Raw genomic sequence first — 17011 nt, forward strand, 5'->3', positions numbered from 1 at the left:
ATTACATCACTACTGACAATAGATGATGTCACAGCTTATCTCCTCCCCTCCCTCTACAATGTCCTCTATATAGATAACACTGACCCATCATTACATCACTACTGACAATAGATGATGTCACAGCTTATCTCCTCCCCTCCCTGTACAATGTCCTCTATATAGATAACACTGACCCATCATTACATCACTACTGACAATAGATGATGTCACAGCTTATCTCCTCCTCTCCCTGTACAATGACCTCTATATAGATAACAGTGACCCATCATTACATCACTACTGACAATAGATGATGTCACAGCTTATCTCCTCCCCTCCCTCTACAATGTCCTCTATATAGATAACACTGACCCATCATTACATCACTACTGACAATAGATGATGTCACAGCTTATCTCCTCCCCTCCCTGTACAATGTCCTCTATATAGATAACACTGACCCATCATTACATCACTACTGACAATAGATGATGTCACAGCTTATCTCCTCCCCCTCCCTGTACAATGTCCTCTATATAGATAACACTGACCCATCATTACATCACTACGGCTTTTTGTTTTTAATAAGCAAAAAAGAAAATTTGCAAAACATTCCTGTTAATTACATTAACAGTCACAATGTGGGTAATTGAATCTTAGTATTTATGTACTGCCTCTGCCATCTCCTCACTACCTGCTTGATTTCTCTTGGGTGCCAGAAGCAGCAAAGCGGATAAATGGATCATTCTCCTATTATTTCAGTCTATCTGTGCGCATCGAGTCTGAGTTCTCGGAAAGAACTCGGAAATCTACAGATTTCTTGTGCTGGTGTCCAAGACTGCTTCAGGGAAACCACGAATCCCGACTGCACTAAACATTTGCATCTCATTTCTTATTTCTTTGCAAGGTCCCAGGGGCACTGAGGACACTGCTGGGGCCTGTATTTACTGGGTTTTCTGTTGGGCACCAGAATCATTCTTTCCAAAATTCATGTGCATTACTACAATGTGTTCACTAGAAGTGATCACATATCAGCAGCCAATAGAATTAAATACATATATCAATAATAATAATTAAGATAAACAATAGTCCTTAGCTGTAGATGTAGCGAGAGGGTGTGCCGTGGTATCTGAGAGGTTTCCTGATTGCGACTAAAAATACTGATCTCATGATTGTATCTGGTTACAGTAATAAACTCAAATTCCAAAAATGACAATTACTCTTCACTTAGCTATGCTTAAAATGCATAGTCTCTGCTTTTTACCTCCTTTGTAATTCATTTTATGAGTACTGCATTTACATTCCCGTAATGTTACTCCTTACTCCCCTGATGGTCCGCATTGGAACGAGAGCACCTGGGCTTTTGATTTTGAGGTTGCTGTTTGAATTGAATCTTCCCCAATGGTAGAGGATTGTGTTTCTGGTCAGTGAGCTGCAGATTTTTTATTTTAATTTTTTTTCCTCTACTCCACACCCCCCCCTTCCCCTCTCTGCACAATGCAAATGACATTAAGTGGGGAGGATGAGGAGTGGAGGAGAGGAGACTGACAAAGGCACACACAGACTGCAGCCCTCCCCGGGGACTCAGCACATGCTGCTGACAGGGAGCCAGGTAATGTAAATGATACCTATATAAAGTACTGAAATAATTCAGAAAGGTGACAAAGGAATTTTTTAAAAGATAATAGCATAGACTACTGGAATCTGTCACCAGCTAAAAATCACATTCCTGTTCCCTTTAAGGAGGATGGTAAAGTTTGTAAATAATCAAATCTGTTAAAGGCGTTTTCCCACAAACAGACGTTAGGCCCTATCAACAGTATAGTGCCTAACTTGCTGATCAGTGGGGGTCTCAGTGAGGAGACCCCCACAGATCACAAAAATGAGTAGTCCCACGGGGTCCCACATACCTCCGTCAGACCCATCATCGCTTTGTCAGAGTAATGGAACAGACTACCGTACATGACCATTCTGCTCCATTAATCTCTATGGAATTAACGGAAATTGCAGAACACCGTGCTCACTGATCTCCGTCAGCTCCATTATTACTCTGACAGAGCGATGGGGCTCCCTCGTTTTTGTGATCGGTGGGGGTCTCATCACTGAGGCCCCCTCTGTTCGAAGGGAAACCCCTTTAACTTTATTAATGTTCATCACACTAAGTTTATTCTACATCTTTAAATATTACAACAATTTTTACATACTTAATGCTGTTGTATTGAGTCCTATTCCAGACAAAGCCATTCCTCCGAGGAAGCGGAACACGCAATAGGAAAGGTAATTTGGAGAGAAAGCCGTACAGACACCACTGATGGCCAACTGTAAGTTAGACCAGATAAGCAGAGCTCTTCTTCCATACCTAGAAAAATGTAAGGTTTTTTATGATCGCAGAGTTACTAATGAAATAGGACAATACAATAAAGAAAATAAAATGGTAATGAAGTCAATGAACTACAGGGCGGAGCTACTCACTTATCTGATAGTCCTCCAAGGATGATGGCTCCTACCAGGACACCGGCCATGTACAGTGATTGAGCCAGCTGTCTTTTCGTCTTGTCTCCACATACTAGATCCCACTACAAATAGAAATCAACCTCATAGTAATTCAAGTAATCAAAAATATAGATAGATATTCTCTATAATTGTTCAAATATGAGTCAAGTCAATTCAGTGATTGAGATACCAATCAGCTAACAGATCAAAATTTTTATCTCAAATGGGGTGGGATTCGTAGAAACCCCACCCCCAATTTTTTTTTCTTAATAATGGAGGGAAAGCCTGGGACCAAGTAAAGCCGTCCAATCTCTTCTATAGAGACTATTCACAGCCAACGAGTCATCCAATTTAAAATGTCTCACAATGGAAGGGAAACTATATATTCTACTATATAGTTATTTATGCATGCCAGAAATGATGAGGGAAATTGTGCTATAAACTTCCACTTTGTACCCCAATCTATAACAATTCAACGACACACAAGAGAAATTTGTGTCCTAAATCCATCCAAATATTAGGCTGCCCATACATTTCTAAAATATATCTTCTCAGACCCCTATATCCTATTTTATGTATTAATTACCATTACCACTAAGTGGAGCTGTACATAGGGGTTCACATACATTATATAAAGACGAGCACAAGCGGAAGTACAAAAAACCCACAAAACTACAATGAACTGGAACATGTGGAAGGAGGACTCTACCTGTGAGGGCTCACAATGAGCGAGGGAGCATAGCTGTGGGGTTATTGGGTATTGTTGACAATCCTATAAAGGGGGTTTGCAAGGTGGTGGACAGTCAAATACATTTTGGAAGGTGGGGACAGTCAAATACATTTTGGAAGGTGGGGACAGTCTTATATGTTTTGGTAGAGAAATCCTGAGTACGGAGGATGCATGGAGAAGTCCTGGGGATGGTTGTGAGAGGAGCATATGGTAATAGTGAAGCAGAAGGTCTTTAAGGATACACACGCATATATATATATATATATATATATATATATATATATATATTGTGAGATAGTGGCTGGTAAGGTGGACGGAAATCGCTATATTTCCCCTAGATTTCTCTCATCTGTCTTCTAGGGTACAGGGGGTGTACATCTCACCCAGGGAAAAGCTGAGTGAGATGTAGAAGATCCAGGGAGACTTGATGTCCTTAGCAAGATATAGCTTGCTAAAGGTCTGGTAAATCCTGTTTTCGGGCCTGGATTTTTGGAATGACTGGCAGGCTGGTAGTGGGGCTGGTCATTCCCTTCCTGTCCAGCACTGATTTTCCTGGTTGCTTCAGGAAACCCAGGTGTTGGAGCTCAGCTCCAACTAGAGCTTTAAAAAGGATTGCACTCTGTGCTTCACAGAGGAAGCATGTGGGGAGGCAGGACCTGACTCTATTCTCCTGCACTGAGGTCTGCAAACCTAATACGGACTGTGTGTGTCGCGGGAGGTAAAACCCACGTTTCGTTTTTGTTCAGGTGGCCGGTAGTACGCCCCTGAGTAGTCAGGGAAGACTCTGTGTTAGTTAGAGTTCAGCCGAACAGGTGTTTATTTTAGCCTGAAGTTAAGGCTTTATGTTTTACTTTGTATTTGTGTTCTGCTATTAAAGCAAGGCAAAGCCCTGTGTATAGCCAAAGCTCTTGTGTCACTGTCTCTGACTGCGATTCTGGACTAATTTTACCGCTTCTACCAAGCTAGTTCCCACATATGGTGGAGGATGCGGGCACAGTAACGCAGTCTTAAAGAGACATACATGTATTTTTTTTTTTTTCTCTCTTCCTTTCCCGGGATTAAAGCTGCGAGAGGGTCCGGTATGATGGAGGATTTTGTTAAGCAGTTCGGACAAGCCATCCTACAGCAGCAGCAAATGATTATGCAGCAACAGCGGGCTTTTGCCCAGGCCGAGGAGAGGCAGCAACAAGCTCAGGCCAAGCAAGACGAGATGAATCGCCTCCTGGTGGAGAAAATGGCCTTGCTTGGTGAGACACTGTCGTCCAACAGAACAAGCTCTGGTGTGCATGGGACCCAAGGAGTGTCTACTTCTCTAAGGGCCACAGTACATGCCTCTCTAAAAAAGATGACCGCCACAGATGACGTGGAAGCGTACCTTATGGTCTTTGAGAGAGTGGCAGAGCGTGAAAAGCTGCCAGCCGACCAGTGGGCAGATGTGGTAGCACCTTTGCTGACAGGTGAGCCACAAAAAGCTTACTATGACTTGAGTGAGCAGGACGCTAAGAACTACATAAAACTTAAAGGTGAGATCCTTGCACGACTTGGAGTGAACATGCATGTGCGTGCAGGACGTGTGCACAGTTGGACTTTCTCTGAGACACTGCCACCACGGTCACAGATGCATGATCTCATACACCTTGTAAAGAAGTGGCTGCAGCCGGAGGAAGCCACACCAGGCCAGATAATAGAGAAGGTGGTCCTGGACAAATTCATCAGATCCCTTCCTTCTAGGATCCAGCGTTGGGTCGGACAAGGAGGACCTACGACGGCTGATGAACTCGTGAGCCTCGTGGAAAGATACAGTGCAACAGAGGAGCTACTCCAAACATCTCCCGGACGTGCCAACCCCAGGGACAGCAAGTTATCCAGGTTAACTGGTAAGACTGTACCTACTGTTAAAGGGGTGAGAAATGTCTACAGGGGAGGTGGCTCAGAGGGGGACCAAGCAGCTGGGTCAGGTAGGTCTAGTGAGACCTTAAGAACCAGACAAGGGTCTCAAAGTGGTGACGGGGGCAGCGTACGTTGTTGGCGTTGCCGAGAACCCGGACATGTGATTGCTACTTGTCCCCTCACGATCGAGCCCATGGACTGCAACACCGCAGGACCCGTGTCTCTGTTCGCAAGACCTGTTTATTCTGCAGAGACTGAGGCAGAGCCTCAAATGTGTGCTGTGAAAACAGGAGGCTGCTCTGTGAATGCACTGTTGGACTCTGGGAGCTTAGTGACCCTGGTACATGGCTCTCTGATAGACCCTGGATTGTGCAGCGGACAAACTGTTGGGGTACTTTGCATTCATGGAGAGACCAGATATTACCCTACCGCCGTGGTCATGTTTGAAACTCCCTGTGGTGCAGCTTCCCACAGTGTGGCTGTGGTCAAGTCACTAATGCACAGTGTGATATTGGGAAGAGACTTTCCCCTTTTCTGGGACTTGTGGCGACGTAAAAATGTATCAGTGGACAATGTAAGTTCCGTGGTTAGCCCTGAACCCTTTGACCCTGACAGTGAGGTTCCAGCGGTAGGGGTGACCAATAATGAAACTGAGAATTTTCCCCTAGCGGTACTAGCTGGTGAAATGGAGGAACAGGAGGAAGCTCCTGATATGCCTGAGTTGGAGGTGTCCCGGGATAATTTTGGGACCGCTCAACTAAGAGATCCCACGTTGTTAAAAGCCAGGGAAAATGTGAAGGTAATAAATGGTGTACCACAATACCCAGGGGCTGAGAAGGTATTTCCCCACATCGCGATTGATCGGGAACTGCTATATCGGGTAGACAATGTACGGGGGGAAATTGTTGAACAGCTGGTAGTACCCCAACCGTTCCGCAGGGTAGTGCTGGATCTGGCTCACAAGCACGTGCTAGGCGGACATTTGGGATGTGAAAAAACCCGTGAACGTATTTTGCAGCGCTTCTTCTGGCCAGGGGTTGTTGTTGAAGTACAAAGGTATTGTGAGACCTGTCCAGAGTGTCAACTAACCACTCCGGTGTCGCATTTCAGGAGTCCTTTGGTACCCTTACCCATTATAGAGGTACCATTTGAGAGAGTGGCAATGGATCTGGTTGGTCCCCTGGTAAAATCAGCTAGAGGACATCAGTATATCCTTGTTGTTGTAAACTATGCCACCCGCTATCCCGAGGCTGTGCCACTAAGAAATACTTCCTCTAAGCTAATAGCCAAGGAACTATTTCACATGTTCTCCCGTACTGGTATCCCTAAAGAGATCCTTACAGACCAGGGAACCCCCTTCATGTCTAAGGTGACTAAAGAGTTGTGTAGGCTCTTGAAAATTAAACACTTGCGTACATCTGTATATCATCCGCAGACGGATGGCCTGGTTGAGAGATTCAACAAGACCCTGAAGGGCATGTTAAAAAGGGTGGTCTGTAAGGACGGTAAGGATTGGGATTGCCTGTTACCCTATCTAATGTTTGCAGTTCGTGAAGTACCGCAATCCTCCACTGGGTTTTCCCCATTTGAGCTGGTGTATGGTAGGCACCCCCGCGGCCTCCTTGACATTGCCAAGGAAACCTGGGAACAGGAACATACACCCTACAGAAGTGTAATAGAACACATTAGTCTTATGCAAGACAGGATCGGTGCAATAATGCCTATAGTTAAAGCTCACCTAGAGCAGGCTCAAGAGGCCCAAAGGCGGGTATATAACAGGTCGGCTAAGATCAGAACTTTTAACCCTGGTGATCGCGTTTTAGTTTTGGTACCAACCATAGAGAGTAAGTTCCTGGCTAAGTGGCAAGGGCCGTATGAAGTTTTGGAGAAAGTAGGAGAGGTGAACTACAAAGTATATCAGCCAGGGAAGAGGAAGCCAGAACAGTTGTACCATGTAAATCTACTAAAACCCTGGAAGGACAGAGGAAATTTGTCAGCTGTAAGTTGGCCTTGTGAAGTTACACCGCAGGCCCTTGCAGTAGAGCTAAACTCTCCTGGTAACAGCATACCCGAGGTTCGTATATCCGAGTCCCTGTCCAAGGCTCAGACGCAGGAAACTAGAGAGTTCATCTTGCGAAACGCTGATGTGTTCTCAGAGACGCTAGGCCGTACCTCGCTGATAAAACATGACATTGTCACCGAACCACAGGTACGAGTTCACCAAAAACCGTACAGGGTACCTGAAGCTCATAGACAGGCCATTTCGGAAGAAGTCAAAAAGATGTTGGACCTAGGGGTTGTTGAGGAATCAAATAGTGAGTGGTCAAGCCCCATTGTCCTGATTCCTAAACCAGACGGTACGCTGCGTTTCTGTAATGACTTCAGAAAATTAAATGAGGTATCAAAGTTTGATGCCTATCCAATGCCAAGGGTGGACGAACTAATTGAGAGACTTGGTCATGCTAGATATTTTTCCACCCTGGACCTAACCAAAGGGTACTGGCAGGTGCCGCTTACTGACAGGGCAAAGGAGAAAACTGCATTTGTCACCCCAGAGGGCCTTTTCCAGTATGTTTGTTTGCCTTTTGGGTTGCATGGGGCCCCAGCAACTTTTCAAAGGTTAATGGACGTTGTCCTTAAGCCACATCGTAGATATGCCTCGGCTTATCTTGACGATATTATCATTTTTAGTGAGGACTGGGAAAGTCACTTGGCAAAAGTCCAGGCGATACTGGATTCTCTTAGGGCTGCAGGGTTAACGGCAAACCCTAAAAAGTGTGCTCTGGGTCTTGAGGAGGCACGTTACTTGGGCTATGTCATCGGTAGAGGTGTGATAAAGCCCCAAGTAAATAAAGTAGAGGCTATCCAAAACTGGCCCCGACCCTTAAACAAAAAACAGGTAAGAGTTTTTCTGGGAATTCTGGGTTATTACCGCAGATTCATACTAAACTTTGCAAGTATTGCAGCACCCTTAACCGACCTTACCAAGGGGAGTAATTCGGTCATGGTCAAGTGGAACCCAGAGGCTGAAAGTTCATTTCAGGAATTAAAATCTGCCCTTTGTAAACAGCCAGTCTTAATAACTCCTGACTTTAAAAAAATGTTTGTCGTGCAAACGGACGCCTCGGATGTAGGGTTGGGTGCAGTTCTTTCACAGGAGGTTAGGGGAGAAGAGCACCCGGTAACGTATCTAAGCAGGAAGCTTACACCGGCAGAGAGAAGTTATAGCATTGTTGAACGTGAGTGTTTGGCAATCAAATGGGCCTTGGAATCCCTGCGGTATTACTTATTGGGTCGACGCTTCAGGTTGGTGACAGATCATTCCCCTCTTACGTGGATGAGCCAGGCTAAAGAGAGGAATGCAAGGGTCACAAGATGGTTTCTCACTTTACAAAACTTTAAGTTTTCAGTTGAGCACAGGACAGGCAAACTGCAGGGAAATGCAGATGCCCTGTCCAGAACACATTGCTTGATGGCTAAGTGTGTCCGCCCCGACAGGTTCGAACAAAGGGGGAGGGTATGTGAGATAGTGGCTGGTAAGGTGGACGGAAATCGCTATATTTCCCCTAGATTTCTCTCATCTGTCTTCTAGGGTACAGGGGGTGTACATCTCACCCAGGGAAAAGCTGAGTGAGATGTAGAAGAGCCAGGGAGACTTGATGTCCTTAGCAAGATATAGCTTGCTAAAGGTCTGGTAAATCCTGTTTTCGGGCCTGGATTTTTGGAATGACTGGCAGGCTGGTAGTGGGGCTGGTCATTCCCTTCCTGTCCAGCACTGATTTTCCTGGTTGCTTCAGGAAACCCAGGTGTTGGAGCTCAGCTCCAACTAGAGCTTTAAAAAGGATTGCACTCTGTGCTTCACAGAGGAAGCATGTGGGGAGGCAGGACCTGACTCTATTCTCCTGCACTGAGGTCTGCAAGCCTAATATGGACTGTGTGTGTCGCGGGAGGTAAAACCCACGTTTCGTTTTTGTTCAGGTGGCCGGTAGTACGCCCCTGAGTAGTCAGGGAAGACTCTGTGTTAGTTAGAGTTCAGCCGAACAGGTGTTTCTTTTAGCCTGAAGTTAAGGCTTTATGTTTTACTTTGTATTTGTGTTCTGCTATTAAAGCAAGGCAAAGCCCTGTGTATAGCCAAAGCTCTTGTGTCACTGTCTCTGACTGCGATTCTGGACTAATTTTACCGCTTCTACCAAGCTAGTTCCCACAATATATATATATATATATATATATATATATATATATATATATGGAAGGCAGCAGCACTCCAGTAGGTAGATTTTAAATCAGGGTGATCTTTATTTCAGATGCAACGTTTCAGTGTATCCACCTTTTTCAAGCATCTGAATACACCGAAACGTCGCATCTGAAATAAAGATCACCCTGATTTAAAATCTACCTACTGGAGTGCTGCTGCCTTCCTCGTATATACCACTCGGTCCTTGCCACGGACATCCAGATTTTTGCACCAAGGCCACCCGGTTGTGCTGCCTTGGACTCCTCTTGTTATATATATATATATATATATATATATATATATATATATATATATATATATATATATATATATATATATATAGATATACACAGTATATATACATATAGACATCTATACTGCACACCAATGATTTCAGCAGGTTGAATCCACAAACCTGATTCCTTTCTCCCAGTTTACTCAGATCATCTATAGTTCACAGTTGTATCTACTTTATTGTAGGCTAGGTAGATCTGCTAAAGTGAGCCACATGAGACAGGACAGGAGAGCAAAACACATTTGAGAACCTCAAGCGTGTTACACATTTACAACCTTTAGGTACAAAGTCATTCATATAGAACTCCTTCAGAATGAGTGAGATAAGATAAGATCCTGGAAACTATGGAGATGGGAAAGAAGTTTCCTACTATCCTGTGTCCTCCATGCCCTATTGATTGCCAGAACAGGTCCCCCATTAGGAAATTCTGTAAGTAGCGTTCACAACTTTTTAACCCCTGTAAGCAAAAAGCTACACAGGAATTTGGTAATTTTATGGCTTGAGGCAACACTAATGTACAGTTACATTATGAAAGAAGAGTTTGTTGCTACTAACACATCTCCCCAATGTATAGAAGTTGAGGCATACATATTCTATTTTGCCCTGATTTTTCATCTTGGGCTTATTTCACACTACCATCAGGATTTCCATTTATTTACCTCCGATATAGATAAGATAACAGATGGTAAATATGTGGTAATAATGAACAATAATAAACAACCTCTGTTCTCCGACTTCACAGGCTGTTATACTGTACAGGAGCACCTTTCACCTTCCCTCCCCCTACCTCTGCCTGATGTAACCTCACAGCAGCAGGGAGTTTCAGCACCTAGTGGTACTGCTCCTGCACAGTGTAAAAGCCTGTAAAGCTGCAGCACAGATGGACGCCCCTAATAATTTTCATTAGCATAAATGTTGATTTTAGAAGGAAGGAGGCCATGGATAACAAATATATGAAGATAACCAGAGTCACAGTGGATCTAGAAAGTGCCCATTTCCTCCTGATTGCATTGGGCCTATTCAACCATCTTACAGCAGTTGTGAGATGTTGGAGGATGAAGTAATGAGTTGTGACATGCTGATTTGTTTACTTTTAAGGGGTGACAAGCTCATGGTGATGTCCATCAGGTTTAATTCCTCGTCCATGTATAAGGGCAGGTCCAATATTTATCTCAGCTCTATGACCAGTCTTATATGAGGATAGGCTACATCATTCTCTGCCATCCTATTAGACACGACTTACCTCAGTGATGATGGTTGAGCTGAACTCTTCCCTATCATATTCCCAACCCATTGTACAGTATCTCGTCTGTGCATCAGTCCTATTATGGGATGTCATATTGGAACCTATTGGGCTCCATTGTATTTCCACAAATTCCAGACATTTCTCCGGCCTCCCTCTTTCATCCAATGGGATGGCTAAGCTCTCCCAGCCTTCCTTGCTACTATTGAGCGTCTCGGTATAATTTATCTTGCACCAGTGGTTGGGGATCGCAGCGGTGAAATTCTGTAGGAGGTTATGACTGGCCATCAGTAATATAGGGATACATAGTAAGATGACCTGCGTGACCTGGAACCGTCCCATTCCTCCGGTTCTCTCCAATAGATCAGCGAACCCCATGATGGATCACTTACGTTGACCTTTCTATAAATGTTCAGCAGCCAAATATGGAAGCAGATTGTGTTCTTATAGTAGAATAAGTTTGTTTAACTTTGGAGATTGAAATTCAATAATAACTTTTCCACAACATGAAATAGAACAATTCCACAAGAAATTTCTGTGTTCTCTTCTGGGGTTTGTGAACAGTTCATGCCAGCATTTCCAAAGGCATTCCTAAACAGGATTAGAATACAATCCGCTGTTCTTGCCCGGAATTATGTTCTTTAGTCTTTCAGTATTGAAAACCTCTGATAATTACTGCTGGTTCATTAATAATCCTTGTGTTTCCTTCAGGTTTTGATGATGTTCCAGTGGAAATATCACAATTTTACTCTTACTTCAATTTATAGATAACTCCAGATTAAGTTCTTGTTGGTTCCTACAAAAGCAAACAATTTGGTTAATGTCAAACAGAGTGATTCCGCTCTTATCGTCCTTCTTAAAGGAATTAAGATAAGATAAAACTTTTTTTTTACAATAAATACCATAAAATGTACACAGAATTAAACAGATATTTCTTGAAGGGAACCTGCAACATCGAACAATTGTTTTCTATGGGCGACACGTAAGGCTGAATTCACATGTCGTTTATGCCCTTTGTAGTAAGGATACATCAGGCGGATTCCCGACATGTTGCTATATCTTGCTCATACAGTAGTCCGCCCCCACCCCCCTTCTGAAAGTGGAAGAACGAGTGAACATAGGTGGAATCCAATCAATCTTCAGGGTGTTTTTAAAGAGGGATATTACTGTATTATATGGATAGGTATGCATGAGTTCCGCCGGAGTTCACCTTCTTCCCGGTGCTTGTAGGTGCAACAATGTTTACGATGCTAAATCATGCGCATTGTCCGAATCAGTCGGATCATCCAACGGCCTGCCCCCGATTTGTATCGCGTGAAAGCCGGCGCTGATGCGCCAAAATCCAATCACGTACGCCAAAACCCCTGTTAAATGCGTTGCTAATCGAAAATGCGCTCTGCAGACCCTTAGTAAATGAGCCCCAGTGTGTAAAGAGTAAGAAAATGAAAATGGGGTCTTAGTAGCAGGGGAACTGCCCTTGAAAGATTTTAGAGAAAGTCACCAGGTATTTTAATTCTGACAGGCCACTTTACCAAGATTATGGGGGTCATTTACTAAGGGTCCGAATCGCGTTTTTCCGGCGGGTTACCCAAATTTTTCGTTTTTTTTCCCTGTATTGCCCCGGGGTTTTGGCGCATGTGATCGGATTGTGGCGCATCGGAAGCGCAGCGCAATGGAAATCGGGGGGGGGGGGGCGTGGCTGTACGAAAACCCGATGGATTCTGAAAAACCGCCACATTTTTAAAAAAAAAAAGTGTCGCTTGACACACGCTTACCTGCACCCGGCCCGGCTTGGTGAACTCCAGTGCACTCCGACAAACTTCAGCGCAGCAGCGACACCTAGTGGACATTGCGGGAACTACCTTAGTGAATCGCCGGAAGACCCGAATCCTCCACACAGAACGCGCCGCTGGATCGCGAATGGACCGGGTAAGTAAATCTGCCCCAGTGTGTATCTTAGGTTGGAGCGGTGCTGGAACTAAAAAAAAGCGACCACAATGTCACAATGGTTGGCGAAAATCCACGGATGTGATAATTTCAAGGCAACCATGTACCACAAACGTTTTTTTTCAGTAGTGGTTGGAAACAGTTCCTATATATATGGAGTTCATACTATTGAGGAAACAATTTAAGAGTCTGCAGGATGGGGTGTCAAATAATATAAGTCTGTGGACATAGGGGATTGAATATACATGTGTATGAGCACAAGTGATAAAATGTTCTTGAACTGGGGGCACAGGGGGTTACAGCGTAGGGAGCAGTGACTTTCCAGGATTTCGGGGGTCCATTGTATTCCAAGCAAGAAAATGACTTTTGGCACTGTGATATAACTTCTATTATGTTTTCGCACATACAAAAATATCCTTATGACCACACTAAAGAGATCATCTGACGCATTTTGAGCATCAACAGCTCTTAGTTTTAGCATAACAAAGTCACAGTATTAATTTAACTATATATATGTATCCAATAATCCAATAAGCGTAATCCAAAATCTCACTTGGCAGCCTTAATTCACAATGTGCCAAGCTGCCGACCTAAGATGCCAGCCACGAATATCATAGGTAGAATATGCCTGTATCTATATCATGTGTAAAATACACAATGGTTCCATAACAAGATTAATTCCATAATTAATAAAACATCAAAAAACTAACAGCAGACACCCAATGTCTGCAAAAAAGAAGAGGTTCAAGGATGAGTAGTGGACCAGAAAGAGAACCATCACATAAATAAACTAGCTCAACACTACATCATTACTGTGATGGACCTAAAGGAGAACCACTGTATACATGGACTGCGCTACAACAGGTCCGCTGTTTTTCCAGTGGTATACATATATGCACATTTTAACTATAATATTTACATTATGTGAATGGACTCCTCAGGTCGGCAGCTTGGCACATTGTAAGTTAAGGCTGCAGCGTACAATTTTCGATTAGGCTGATTGGATGTTCCATAGTATTTAAATTCATTGACTTTGTTATGCTAAGACTAAGAGCATTTGATGCTCAAAACGCGTCAGGAGATTTGTTGCGGTCATAAAGATTTTTTAGTAAGTGCAAAAAAAGAATATAAGTTTTATCACAGTGACGGGAGCCATTTTTTTTCCTCCACAGTACTACTGCTTCCGTCCTGTATATATGGGCACAACACAGTACTATTGTTTCTGTCCTGTATATATGGGCACAGCACTGTACTACTGCTTCCGTCCTGTATATATGGGCACAGCACTGTACTACTGCTTCCGTCCTGTATATATGGGCACAGCACTGTACTACTGCTTCCGTCCTGTATATATGGGCACAGCACAGTACTATTGTTTCTGGCCTGTATATATGGGCACAGCACTGTACTACTGCTTCCGTCCTGTATATATGGGCACAGCACTGTATTACTGCTTCCGTCCTGTATATATGGGCACAGCACAGTACTATTGTTTCTGGCCTGTATATATGGGCACAGCACTGTACTACTGCTTCCGTCCTGTATATATGGGCACAGCACTGTACTACTGCTTCCGTCCTATATTTATGGGCACAGCACAGTACTATTGTTTCTGTCCTGTATATATGGGCACAGCACTGTACTACTGCTTCCGTCCTGTATATATGGGCACAGCACTGTACTACTGCTTCCGTCCTGTATATATGGGCACAGCACAGTACTATTGTTTCTGTCCTGTATATATGGGCACAGCACTGTACTACTGCTTCCGTCCTATATTTATGGGCACAGCACAGTACTATTGTTTATGTCCTGTATATATGGGCACAGCACTGTACTACTGCTTCCGTCCTGTATATATGGGCACAGCACTGTACTACTGCTTCCGTCCTGTATATATGGGCACAGCACAGTACTATTGTTTCTGTCCTGTATATATGGGCACAGCACTGTACTACTGCTTCCGTCCTGTATATATGGGCACAGCACAGTACTACTGCTTCCGTCCTGTATATATGGGCAGAGCACAGTACTATTGTTTCTGTCCTGTATATATGGGCACAGCACTGTACTACTGCTTCCGTCCTATATTTATGGGCACAGCACATTACTATTGTTTCTGTCCTGTATATATGGGCACAGCACTGTACTACTGCTTCCGTCCTGTATATATGGGCACAGCACTGTACTACTGCTTCCATCCTGTATATATGGGCACAGCACAGTACTATTGTTTCTGTCCTGTATATATGGGCACAGCACTGTACTACTGCTTCCGTCCTGTATATATGGGCACAGCACAGTACTACTGCTTCCGTCCTGTATATATGGGCACAGCACAGTACTATTGTTTCTGTCCTGTATATATGGGCACAGCACTGTACTACTCCCTCTTATTCTGTAGATATGGGCACATGATAGTACTATTCCTCCCAGGGCCGACGCCAGCACAGGGCATACCAGGGGACGTACCGGGGCCCAGAGCTGCTTGGGGGCCCACATAACGATGTACTTAAAGAATCCATGTGAGTGAAGGGGGCTTTATTTAAAATAACCATGAGGGGGCTGTTTGATATAATAAACTAAGGAATATTTTAGGGGACAGGAGACTGTTTCAGTTTCTGAATTTTTAATGCCGCCATAAGAGTTCGCTGCAAAGGGGCCTACTGAGGCTCTATCGCCCAGGGGCCTACTGAAACCTGGAGCTGACCCTGATTCCTCCTATCCTGTAGATATGGGCACAGCACAATACTACTAGCTTATATTCTGTAGATATGGGCATATCACAGTACTTCTCCTCCAATCCTGTAGATACATACACTGCACTGTACTATTACTTCTATCCAGTGTATATGGGCACAGCACAGTACTACTAAACCTATCCTGCAAATATGGGCACAGCACTGTACTATTACTTCTGTCCTGTCTATATGGGCACAGCACAGTACTGCTACTCCAATCCTGTAAATATGAACACAGCACAGTACTATTATTTTTCTCCTGTGTATATGGGCAAATCACAGTACTACTACTATCCTGTAGATATGGACACAACACGGTACTATTATCACTGTCTTGTATATATGGGCAAACCACAGTACTACTCCTTCTATCCTCAATGAAAGATGCCAGGTTGATGAGCGCTGAGTGGAACCAATATCTACCTCTATATGGTCACAGTGTGGGAGTAATATTGGTATACCAGGGGGCCCTCTTGGGTGGCTTTTGCCCCCTGCCCCCATGGTGAACCTTTAGCTGTGCCCCTGGATTATAGTTTATAGGAATAGGGGTACAGACAGTATTAATTTAAAGAGGTTGGATCATAGGGGGTCCTAGTATATAATAAAATATGTGTGTATGGGGGGCACAAGTTATCAGTCTATAAACCTGGTGGTGCAAGGAAATTTTAGGTTTGGTACCAGAGTGTTTTGATCTATAAATATAGCTCTGCTCATGTGGACAATGCAAGGCAAGAACACAACATCAACAGCAAATTCGTTACTACATGGATGAAATTGTAAAAACAGGCTAAAAGAATAGTGAAAGCAGAAATAGATAGATATTAGATTTTACATTTGCATTTTATATAGACAATGTTAGTTAATGGCGGAGCTTAACCTGAAATAACTGCATATGACACGTAAACTATTCATAGGAAGGACAAGCTATACTCAGAGCTCATCTAACTACAATAACAATTGGACCAGAATTCATAAATACTGAAAAATATCATCTGCCATGTATAGTTAAAAGCTCCTGATGGACCTAGAAGGACAGAATATGACTTTACTGGAAGGGTAAATGACAATCGAAAATCTTACTTGAAGAGATCAATCAGACGTCCAAAGAAAATCATCCGGTCCGCCCAATGGATAAGATTCCTAGGAGTTACTTAGGGATATATTGAATGAGGATGAAGTGAAGAACTCGGAGGCAATTATTCTCCAGCCTATTCCATTCCGTGGAGCCTTTGCTAGACTTCTGCAAGTCACAGCCAACACAGGTATTTGTGTCTCAAGGTCCCGGATTATATAGAGTCAGAGTCCAGCAGAGTTAACGTATCACTGTGATCAGTGGGGGATTAATGAGAGGAAGCTGGAAATGTGGGGAATGTACTGTACACAGAGCAAAGGGCATGGGGTACAGAGGGTTACCGCAGCCGCCTGTTATAGAACCGCACTGTATAGGATAAGACTGCTG

General features: G+C 43.7%; 1 protein-coding gene across 1 annotated transcript in view; it reads right to left on the bottom strand.

The window, feature by feature from the left end:
* LOC140071072 (solute carrier family 22 member 6-A-like) overlaps nt 1-16802 on the bottom strand; it is a 37919-nt gene extending 21117 nt beyond the window's left edge. Inside the window, exons 1-4 of the mRNA XM_072118331.1 lie at nt 16633-16802; nt 10865-11660; nt 2452-2555; nt 2184-2338 (exon numbers count right to left, since the gene is read on the bottom strand). Coding sequence (XP_071974432.1) covers nt 2184-2338; nt 2452-2555; nt 10865-11242 — 637 coding nt within the window. The 5' untranslated portion in view covers nt 11243-11660; nt 16633-16802. The remainder of the gene's footprint in view (nt 1-2183; nt 2339-2451; nt 2556-10864; nt 11661-16632) is intronic.
* Nucleotides 16803-17011: the final 209 nt, after the last annotated feature.

Source organism: Engystomops pustulosus, chromosome 7, assembly GCF_040894005.1.
Source record: "Engystomops pustulosus chromosome 7, aEngPut4.maternal, whole genome shotgun sequence".
In the NCBI taxonomy this organism is placed as follows: Eukaryota; Metazoa; Chordata; class Amphibia; order Anura; family Leptodactylidae; genus Engystomops; species Engystomops pustulosus.